The sequence below is a fragment of the Microcaecilia unicolor genome, chromosome 8 (assembly GCF_901765095.1).
Source record: "Microcaecilia unicolor chromosome 8, aMicUni1.1, whole genome shotgun sequence".
Classification (NCBI taxonomy): Eukaryota; Metazoa; Chordata; class Amphibia; order Gymnophiona; family Siphonopidae; genus Microcaecilia; species Microcaecilia unicolor.
Window position 1 is genome coordinate 154,550,353 of NC_044038.1, and position 12,037 is coordinate 154,562,389.

General features: G+C 46.6%; 1 protein-coding gene across 1 annotated transcript in view; it reads right to left on the reverse strand.

The window, feature by feature from the left end:
- Positions 1-12,037, reverse strand: part of NDST1 (N-deacetylase and N-sulfotransferase 1) — a 229,583-nt gene that overhangs the window by 35,960 nt on the left and 181,586 nt on the right. Inside the window, 2 exon segments of the mRNA XM_030212418.1 lie at positions 3,365-3,461; positions 4,736-4,918. Coding sequence (XP_030068278.1) covers positions 3,365-3,461; positions 4,736-4,918 — 280 coding nt within the window.

The window sequence follows — 12,037 nt, forward strand, 5'->3', positions numbered from 1 at the left end:
AGGTGAGAGCTTCCTCTCCGGTGAAGGCGTGGATCAGAGGGGAGGCCCGCAGACTCCTCTGAGGAGGAATATCTGGGGTCCTCCTCTTCCCCCCACGAGGCCTCTTCCTCAGTATCGGACATAAGCTCATGTAGCTGAGTCCTGAACCGGGCCCGGCTCGACGTCGAGGCACCGAGGTCTCGGTGTCGTCGAGCGGTGGACTCCCGCACCGGCGGGGACGAAGCTCCCTCCATCGACGGGGACTCCACCTGCGTGGCGGTCGAGACCGGCGCCGCAAGCGTCGACGGCGTCGACGGCCTCGGCACCGGGCTAGAGCTCGCCGGCGCCACAGTCATCGGCGCCGAGGTGCCGGCACAGCCTGGCGCATCAGCCCTTCCAGGATCCCCGGAAGGATGGCTCGGAGGCACTCGTCCAGGCTCGCTGTCGGGAAAGACGTGGGGCCGGTAGAGGCGTCAGTGCCGGAAGCTGCTCGGGTCCAGGAGAGTGCACCAAGGTGCTGAGACCCTGACGTGGCGGTACCTCCACCACCGAGGGGGACCTTTCCTCTCAACGAGGACGCTTCGGCGTCGACTCCTCCCCGGTACCGAGCGTCGAGGGCGACCGGTGACGGTGCTTCTTAGCCTTCTTGCGGTGCCCGTCACCGGTGCCAGGTGGTATGGAGGAGGAGGAGGTCGATCCCCCTCGGTCCCGGGTCAGACAGGGTTCGGTCCCGAGGGCCACGGGCTGAGGGAGTGACCGGGGCCGACTGCCCACGCGGCCTCTCACCCCTACCCTCACCGGAGGACCGGCGGGCCGACGGGACCTGTTCTCCTGGGGTCGATGCCATCGGTGCCGATTTCTTGGGCATCGATACCGGTACCGAAGGGCCGGGCGTCGATACCGATGCCGTCGAGGTCGACGTCGAGGGGCCGGCGCAAGTTCCAAAAAGACGGTCCCGCAGAACTTGCCTCGCAACCTGAGTCCGTTTCCGGAGACCGAGACACAGAGAACACGACTTGATATTGTGCTCCGGCCCGAGGCACCAAGCGTGGGTGTCGGTCTGCGAGATCGGCCGGCCGCACCGACCACACTTTTTAAATCCACTCAGGACCTTCGAGGACATCGATGGAAAAATCGCGTCGGCGAAGTTAAAGTCGTCGATGGTGGCGGAAATCACACCTCGGAAAAATAAATCGATCGCGCAGCCACAAGGCCGCAACGCAACGCCCTCGCTAGAAAACGAGGAAAAAAAGGAGCGCGTGCTCTTTTTTTTTTTTTTTTTCAGAAAAGAAAAACAGGAGCGCGCGGCAACAAAATCTAACGAAAAAATAAACAAAATCGCGTAAACGCGACGGTCTTTCCGGGGCTGCTAAGAGAGAGCGGCGACGGCACGACTCTCTCCAGGCGCGGAAAAGAAAAGACTGGTGTGAACGGTCGCGGCACGGGCGGGAAGACGGCCGCGCATGCGCGGTGGGCGTGCCTTGCGTGCGGACCGCCCGCGAAGCTTCTTCCGGTTGGTGGGGGCTGCCGGCGGACGTCACCCCAGTCGTGAGAACAAGCAGCCTGCTTGTCCTCGGAGAATATAAATCACAAGCCGGCACTAGTCCCTTATTAGGTTATTTCATTCGTATTATGCTGACATTGTATCTGTGTTATTTAAATGTTTTTCTATGCTGTCTATTACGGTTTCATTTGCATTGTATTGACACTTATTATATTTCTGTTAAATGATTGTTCTACAGTTCTGTTAAATGTTTGTATTTCTAACACTGTTTCATGTTAGTCCTATTACTAGGTTTCAAGTTGCTGTTTCCAAGTTTTCCTCATTTATTGTATTTATGTTTATATTTGGTTATTTTACTATTGTTATGCTGTTAACTAAGTTTTATGTTAAACTGTACCTGCTGTACACCGCCTTGGGTGAATCTCTTCATAAACGTGGTTAATAAATCCAAATAAATAAATAAATAGATCCTACTGGGATTTGGAGAAGGGAATGCAGACTCGTGTCCACTTACTGCAGGTAGCCAGAATTGCACTGGCATAGAAATGGAAAACTCCAACTGATCCAGCAGTTGATTAGTGGCTGGTCTACACTTGGGACATGCAAGAATCACATAGAACAGGTATGGAGCCCTTCTGTTGGAAAAATAAAATGCAGGATAGTAGAACCTATGGCAAGGACACTGATCAACTCAAACCAGCCCCAGAAGGAATTTAATCTAATTTGAGACTTCTCAGCCTCTGTTATAATGTTTGATGAATTCTAAGGGGTAAAAGTCTACCTAGCACACCAACGGTTAGGCGCCAAACTTTTGGTTTGGCAACAGGTTAGGTGCCAAAACAGGGCTGAATCGGCAGTTAGGCGCCACAACCAACTCTGCTGTTATAGAATACTTGCTTAGCGCCCAGTTTTCTGAAGCTCAACTTAAGCACCATTTATAGAATTTCCCCTCATGTGTCTGTGATACACAAACCCAATAGGAACTGAAAAAAAAACCAAAACAAAGATAAGCAACAGGAAGTGAACTGAACCACATCAAGCTGTAAACATAGTGAACAAGTAAAGAAAGTGATGGAAGTGTTATATGTGTGGCTAAGGAACCTCTTGCTCTAAAAAATAAAAATAAAAACAGCGTGAGCAAAATCCCTTCCCCTTCTCCTTAAAGAAAATTATAGGGGTCATTGGAAATGGTTTTTCTGTGGCTGATTGCTGTCACCATTTGAACCCCAAGTATAACTATAGGGTCCGCATTACCCAAGGCCTCAAAAGATCTCAGCATGTAAGAACAAGTAAAACACATTAGGGAAATCAAAAGCTACAATGAAGCATCGGCTGATTAATCCCAGAGACAACATAGTTATCAGTGGATGTCTGAAGTTGCTCCCCCCACTGGTGAGGTCACTCCACTTCCTATGTAAACTGAAGCTAAAGCAGCAATTCTCGCTACCCCTGTGAACTGAAGAGCCAAGACTGCAGCATCAGGGTGTTCCATACATTGCCCCACGGCCAGTACAAATTTAGGACTACTGATCACTAGCACTGAAGTACAGTAGGATATAAGACACTACAAGAGGTAGAGTCAAAAGCAACACCAGGAATGTTTTTTCATGGATGCCTGGAATGCTCTTCTGAGACAGGTAGTGGAAGCAAAAATGGTGCTGCCATTCAAAAAGAAGTAGGATGCACACAGTTCATCCGTGCAAGGCAAGACAATGCAAACTAAGCATAGAGCACTTCAGCTATGTAATGACTTTGCATGTCTAACCAAATCATGGGGAAAGTACCTTGCACTGTGAGGCAGGTACAACCTCAACAACCTTCCTGGGCTGACTCTATGGGCCATGCTGGTCTTTCTTTATGTTACTATGAGTAATATGCTACCTGTTTTCTGGGGTCCAATGATGAGAAGCTTTGGGAATCGGTCACAGGTTTTCTCTTTGGACCAGATGTCTTTGTGCCGCTTGTCTTCACAAGGATCCTGGTACAACACAAGGCAAGGATGTGTCAAACATATAACTGGTGAGGAGAGCATACATAGTGAAGAGGTGGTGGAATGGAGAGGCTCCATTTTTAGGCTCTTACATTTTCTTCGTACACAAATTTAATTCGTTTTCAAATTATCACAGCGAGTATAAAATTATTCTAGACCGGGGGTTCTCAACCCAGTCCTTGGGATATATACAGCCAGTCAGATTTTGGGATACCCACAACGAATATGCACGAGTTTGCAAGCATTGCCGCCACTCAGTACAAATCTATCTCATGCAGATTCATTGTGGGTATTCTGAAAACCTGACTGGCTGACTGTGTCCCGAGAAGTGGGTTGAGAACCTGTGCTCTAGACATCCTGCTGCTTGTATTCATATGAGCAAGAGATGGAACAGTGAGTACCACGTTAATCCTGGAGTAACTAATCCCACCCATCCAGGCAGGTGATGTCACACCTGGACAGTATTAGGAACCACTTGGGTAGTTCCTAATACTGCATTAATCACAAGTTCATATTGTCAACTCCAATGTCAAGGACGAATATGACTGGAAACAAATTCACATTAATACTGGAGTAGTTTCTCACAGTGAACAGTACAGGGACTGAAACCAGATTAACTAATGCAAATCTGGAGTGATTAATTGCCGTCAAGTTGAAGCCAATGCCTGGCGACCATATAAATGGACTTTCTCCAGAATGTCTTGTCTTCTACTTGTGTTTGGAGGTGCTTTAAGCGTGCATTCATTGTTGTTATGTGTCAATCCATTTTATTGCTCATCTTCCACACCCTCTTTTACCTTCAACCTTTCCTACCATAATTGATTTTTCTACACACTCTGTCCATCGCATAATATGTGAGCTTCTAGCGAGAATATAAATCTGAATACTGAACTAGCAAACTAATCTGGGAACAAAAGGGTTTGTGTGTAAGCTGTACACACAAATAATTTACATTAACAAGGAATGCAGCAATAAAGGCACAAATTATATTATGACCAAATGTTTTAGAACAATACATGCATTTTCTGCTACATTACCAGATATGAACAGCTGGGGCAGGGATAAGTAATGGAACCATTTAGGCTGCAATGCACAAGCCTAGAGAACTTAAGAAGCAAGACATGATAGAAGATTGAAGGGTAGAAGAACACCGTAACTCAGTGCAAGCGGGCCCAATTTTAAGGCCTATTCCGATATTTACTCTGGGATTCTCTTCTCTTGTTCTCCCATTAAGGCGACAATGATCCTATCAGTTCCTTTACCTGCCACAGAGGATCCTTCTCCTCAGGAAAGATCTGGAAATATCTCTGTGCAAGCTGAAATGGGGGCAGTGTTTGCAGCTTCAGGTTAGTCCACGAGTTCAGGAAGCGAACCAGGTGCTTGAAGGTATATAGGCCCAGGCGGTCATTTCCGTAGTTGGACAAGTGAGTCATAAAGATGCTGATCTGAAGTGGAAGAAGGGGAGTGAGAAAAGTTTAGAAGTCACCATTCCCACGGGCCTCCAAAGATCCTCAAAATGATGCTATATACGGTAGACATTGTTAACCTACATTTAAAATCTAAGAACAAACCAATATCAGTATGAGATTTAGGGTGGTAGTTAGGTCAAACAATATCTCCCCGGATGCAACTTTTCTCCATGGTATAATTGAATGCTGTAGGCAGACAAGGAAGGGATATGGTATGAAGAGGACTAGAAGGTTGAGCATGGAAAGCAGACTGGAGGAGTAGCCTAGTGGCCAGAGCACTGGACTGAGTACCAGGGAAGTCAGGGTTCAAATCCCCCTGATGCTCCTGTTTGATCTTGGCTAAATCATTTTGCTTTAAATTGCCTCAGATACAAACTTAGGGCTATGTTTTGTAATATTTGTTACTGGTAAATAGGTCCCACTGCCTAAAACAAGATCTGTGGTGAATAATGTGGATTAATGAGCAATAGTGACTTTTAGTAAATCTACATCTTAAGATTGTGAGCCCTCTAGGGACAGGGATGTACCTTCTGTAGCTGAATGTAACCTGCCTCAGGCCCCCTACAGAAAACATGCGAGCTAAGTCTAAAGAAATAAATAAAGGAGCAGCAAAAGAACTCACCCTGAGGGGATACTATAATCATAAAGTGGAGCTATTTATTTCAGTTTATAAATCGCCCAATTGAAGCTCAAAGCAATGTATAACAAAAATAAAATACAGTAACATAGTAAATGACAGCAGATAAAGACCTGTACGGTCCATCCAGTCTGCACAACAAGATAAATTCATTTACATGGTATGTGATACTTCATATATATATACCAGAGTTTGATTTGTCCTTGCCTTTCTCAGGGCACAGACCGTAGAAGTCTACACAGCACTGTTCTTGTACTAAGTTCTGAAGCTATGTCGAAGCCCCTTAAAATTTACACTCCAGCCACCATCCCTATCTATTCAGTCACAATCAGGGCCCAGCTCCCATTTTGTTTCCCAATTACCAGCGTCGCCACCCAATCTCTGCTAAGATTCTGTGGAACCATTCCTTCTAAACAGGATTCCTTTGTCTTTATCCCATGCATTTTTGAATTCCATTACCGTTTTCATCTCCACCACCTCCTGCGGGAGAGCATTCCACATATCCACCACCCTCTCCGTGAAAAAATATTTCCTGACATGAGTCCTGAGTTTGCCCCCCTTCAACCTCAATTCATGTCCTCTAGTTCTACCGCCTTCCCGTCTCCGAAAAAAGTTCATTTGCGGATTAATACTTTTCAAATATTTGAACATCTGTATCATGTCATCCCTGTTTCTCCTTTCCTCTAAGGCATACATGTTCAGGTCAGCTTGTATGGTTTGCAACGCAAATCCCATACCATTTCTGTAGCTTTTCTTTGCACCACTTCCAGTCTTTTTACATCTTTAGCAAGATACGGTCTCCAAAACGGAACACAATACTCCAAGTGGGGCCTCACCAACGACTTGTAGAGGGGCATCAACACCTCCTTTCTTCTGCTGGTTATGCCCCTCTCTACGCAGCCTAGCATCCTTCTGGCCACTGCCATCACCTGGTCGCATTGTTTCTTCACCTTTAGATCCTCAGACACCAACACCCGAAGGTCTCTCTCCTGAGTCAAGCTTACTAATCTCTCCCCTCCTATTCGCTATCTCTCTTTTGGGTTTCTGCACCCCAAGTACATCACTCTACACTTCTTGGCATTAAATTTTAACTACAAAAATTACCAGAAATCCAAACTAGTATATCCCTAAAGAAAAATTGTTTTAAAATTATTTTTTAATATGCAAATAGTGCTTCAGTTACTGGGCTGTCATTCGAACTGACTGGTAGTTAATTATAGTGTTAAGCCCGTCCAGCATCATCACACCACCGCCTCCTACCCTGTCTAATGAACTGAACTGGAGCTATAATCAACTATAGCCCCCACAGTGCTAATAACATATGGGCTTAATGGATTAAAGTCACTTATCTTATTGAAACGATGGCTGTAGGCTTTCTCAGCGTTCGGTGGTAGCCCACGAAGACCATGAATGTAAATATAAGGTGAAAAAAACATAAGGTAGAAAAAGTGATTAAAACAAGAATTCTCTTGTCAGAGCTTCAGTTCCATATCAATACTGTTGTTTCTTGTTCCCTGACATGCTGGCATGTTTCGCTATCCTTGTGTAATCAGTGGAACCAGTATCTGTAGTGTCTAAACAATAACGTAAAATAAAAAACAAAACCCTAACATTCATGAGTCACAAAAAAACCTGTCTTGTATAATAAACATATATAAATGCGTTAATAATAGCTTCTCAATTTTAATAATGTCAAGCAAACCTGTAGCTAGAGCTGCTCTCTCACACTCCCAACTGGCAGAAAACACCGGTGCATGCGCAGAAGTTTAGTTTGCCCCACCCTCTCTTTTATAGCTTTTATCAGAAGTATGTGATAGACCCCCAAACTCCTTGTTCAAACCCGTAGGACTGACCGTGTGCCAGTGATATATAAATTGTTGTTCTCTGTGTAACAAGGTGGACATTATTTCACCCCCCCCCCCCCCGTAGTACACTGATTCTGAAATAAAACCACAAACCGAAGATCTGTATCAACGTGTTTCATTTGTGTCCAATGAGCAACCAGTGGGGCCTCCATCTTCTGATGATGTAAGTTGCTCAGGTGTTCTGCTATGCAGTTAAATTTTAACTGCCAGACCCTCGACCATTCTTCTAAGGTTCGGAGATCCCTTCTCATCGTTTCTACTCCCTCCAGGGTATCCACTCTATTGGCTATTTTCGTGTCATCCGCAAAAAGGCAAACCCTTCCTTCCAACCAGGGCCGGTCTTAGCAAGTGTGGGGCCCTGTGCAGACCAACTTGGTGGGGCCCCATCCTAGCCCCGCCCCACCTAGCTCCACTCTTAGCCCCGCCCCACCCACCCTAGCTCCACCCCAAGGTATTAAAATTGTTTTAAAATATATGATACAAGCAACAAATGAGCTCCTTTTATTAACGACCATATGTAGATCCTTCAAGAGGTAGTGTGTCATGATTTAGGTTCTACGCCCTTTCTGATGTTTTGGTACCACTTCAGTAAGGCCAACACACAATCTGTCCACTGCAAAACAATATACACAAATGTGCAAAAACACACTCATAACCTTACCAAACCATAACAGCACTAATTTCAAGGACAGGACGAGCTACAACCTTATGCGTGGAAAGGCAGCACTATAATTACACCGGGCTGTAAAACACCAATACACTACCTAATGAAAAACAAAACAAAACAAAAAGGGCTGCAAATACTACACACTAGCAGAATACTGCACCTTGATCACACATGAAAAACACATGACACAACAGATATGAAAGCAAAATACTGAACTGGAAAGTTACCTCAAGAAGTCAGACTCAGCATGCAGCAATACTCGAAAAATTGAAACTTACATGCAAAATGTGACAGATGCACATTTCCAAAAGCTGACATATTCCAATTAATAAATTCTGAATAAAAAAATGTTTTCTACCTTTGCTGTCTGAGCATTTAGTTTTTCTATTAGCTTTGGTCCCAGTGTCTTCTGTTTTATGCAGTCTTCTTTCCATTTGATATTTTTTCTTTCACCATGTCCACCATCCTCCTGTGTCCTTATGCGTCCTATCATTTGTATCCCTGTCCCTATCATTCTCTAGTTTCAACGTCTGCCCTCAAAGCGTTCCAATCCAATCCTTAAATTCAGCAATTTTCCCTCCATCCATATCCAGCATTTCTCCTCAGTCCCCTCCCCTTCCCTCCATCCATGTGCATCTACTTCCTGTCTTCCCTTCCCTCCATCCATGTCCAGCATTTCTCCTCGCTCCCTTCCACTCCATCCGTGTGCATCTCCTTCCTTTGTCTTTCCTTCCCTTCATCCTTGTCCAACATTTCTCCTCTATTCCCTGCCCTCCACTCCATCCATGTCCTGCATTTCTCCTCTCTTTCCTCCCCTCTATCCATGTGCATCTCCTTCCTGACTTCCCTCCCCTCCATCCATCCACATGTCCAACAACTCTCCATTCTCCCTTGCCCTCTCCTCCATCCATCCATATCCAGCAAATTTCCTCTCTCCCCTACCCCCTCCATCCACCCATGTCCAGCAATTCTCCTCTCTCTTCTGCCCTCCCCTTCATCCATCCATGTCCAGCAATTCTTCTCTCTCCCCCTGCCCTCCCCTCCATCCATGCACAGCAACTCTCCATTCTCCCCTGCCCTCTCCTCCATCCATCTCCAACAAATTTCCTCTCTCCCCTGCTCCCTCCATCTATGTCCAGCAATTCTCATCTCTCCCCTGCCCTCCCCCTCCTCTCCAGCGATCTCTTCTCTCCCCCTGCCCTCCCCCCCCCTCCCCCTCCATGTCCAGCGATCTGTTCTGTACCCCTGCCCTCCCCTCCCATCCATGTACAGCGATTCTCCCTGCCCTCCTCAGCTTCCCGACAGCCCTCCTCTCTGTTCCTTCCTGCCCCACCCCGCGCGTTTAACCCTTTTACTCTCCGTCCAGGAGGCAGCGATCAGCGTTGCCTGCCAGTGCCTGCCCTGAAATTGTGCTTCTCCCCAGGCTCCGCCCCACTCTTTTTTTCACTCGTCACAAAGCGCTGCCATTCACACAGGCAGCTCCGCTCCCCTCTGCCACGTCCATCCGGCCCTACTAAACAGAAAGTGCATCAGAGAGGGCCGGATGGACGCGGCAGAGGGGAGGGGAGTGGAGCTGCCTGTGTGAATGGCATAGCTGCACGATGAGTGAAAAAAAGAGCAGGGTGGAGCCTGGGGAGAAGCACAATTTCAGGGCAGGCACTGGCAGGCAACGCTGATCGCTGCCTCCCAGACAGCTGTACCCGGAGCCGCGGGAGACAAGGCAGCGACAGGCTTGGATGGGTGGGCCTGGAGGCAGAGTTGAGGCGTACTGCGCGGGGCCCCCTTAAGCGCAAGGTCCTATGCGGCCGCCTCGGTCTAAGACCGGCCCTGCTTCCAACACTTCAGCAATATCTCCCCACAAATATATTAAACAGAATAGGCCCCACCACCTACCCCCGAGGAACTCCACTGCTCACCTTCCTTTCCTCCGAGCGGATTCCATTTACCACCACCCTCTGCCACCTGTATGTCAACCAGTTTCTTATCCAGTTCACCACTTCTCTGGGGGACCATATCAAAGGCTTTGCTGAAGTCCAAGTAGATTACATCTAGCACACGTCCTTCATCCAGTTCTTTGGTCACCCAGTCAAAGAAGTCAATAAGATTCGTTTGGCAGGATTTTCCTTTGGTAAAGCCAGTGAAGAGGGACCAGATCCGCTTGTCTCCAATCCCATGGAACCTCTCCCATCTCTAAAGATCTATCAAATAACTCTCTAAGAGGTCCCGCCAGGACCTCCCTGAGCTCCTTCAGTATCCTGGGATATATCCCATCTGGCCCCATAGCTTTGTCCACCTTCAGATTCTCGAGCTGTTTATAAACTCTTTCTTCCGTAAACTGCGCAGTATCCACTCCATTCCCAGATGTTCCCTTGGCAGCCAACCGCGGTCCTTCTCCAAGATTTTCCTCCGTGAACACCGAGATAAATAATTGTTTAGCACGTTCACTTTATATTCATCACTCTCCACATAGGCCATTCTCATTCAGGCTCGCAATTCCATTCCCATCTCTTCTCCTTTCTCCAATATATCTGAAAAAATGTTGTCACCTCACTTTACATCTTAGCCATTTTTTCTTCCGCTCGCGCTTTCGCTAGCCGTATTTCCCTCTTTGCTTCTTTAAGATTAATCAGATAATCTTTTCCATGATCCTCTCATTGCTTTCTTTTGTATTTCTTGAACAAAGCCACTTTTGCTCTTATTTTTTCAGCTACTTCTTTGGAGAACCATTTAGGCTTCCTGCTTCTCTTGTTTTTGTTTACTTTCCTCACAAAAACATCAGTCGCCATATTTAGAGCAGCCTTTAGCTTGGACCACTGTTTTTCCACACCTTCTGCGCCTTCCCATGCCAACAGCTCCTTCTTCAGGTATTCCCCCATTTTATCAAAATCAGGATGTCTGAAATCCAGTACTTTGAGTTTTGTGCGTCTGCACTCAGCCTTTGCTCTTATTTCAAACCATACGGTGTGATGATCACTATTACATAGGTGGTCACCCACCTGGATATTGGAAACACTACCCCCATTCGTGAGCACTAGATCCAGCATCGACCCTTCCCTCATGGGTTCCGTCACCATTTGTCTGAGCAAGGCACTTTGACAGGCATCCACGATCTCCCTACTTCTTTCCGATTCCACAGATGAGGGTATTAAAAAAAAACTTAAAACTACAAACATTAGAAAATCCAATCAAAATGAAAGTACCATAAAATCCTAGACTACTTGAAAACAATGAGGCTGATTCCACAGAATGTTTGTAGTCGTGGTGCGAAGCCTTACGCCTGCCAAAAACTGGTGTAAATCCTTAAGCTCAACTGGTCCAAAGGCAGGGGATTGGGGAGAGAGAAAGAGGTGTTGAATGCGAGGAGGGGACTGAGAGGAAGGTAGAAAACACTATCTATGGGGGGAGGCATGTAAGGGCCCCATCCAAGGTAACTCCGGGCCCACCCAAAATAGTAGGTCTGGTTACAACACTGGCATGAATTTACAGAATACTACGCATGTCAGCAGGGCATCTAAGCGCTCTTCTGTAAAGGGTGTGAATAAGTCGCATAGGGTCGGATTCAGTAAATGGCGTCCAAATTTAGGCACTGGAAAGATTCGCGTAAACTTGTATTCTATAAAGGGTGCTCTGTGCCAAGCACTTTTATAGAATAGCTCTTAGTGCCGTTTCCTCCGCCCAACTTCGGCACACCCTTTGGGTGTGAGGACTTACACCTGTTGAAACCTGGTGTAAATTCTGATGTGCACATTGGGTGCACTACCCTGGAACTCTATAATACTGCACTTAAATAGTTGGAACACCTCTAACCCACCCATGCCCCTCCCATGGCCACACCCCCTTTCAGGTTGCACATGACATACTTTGGGCATCCAGCGTTATAAAACAACATGTAGGCAGATGCACACATAAATCTAAATTAGTGCCAA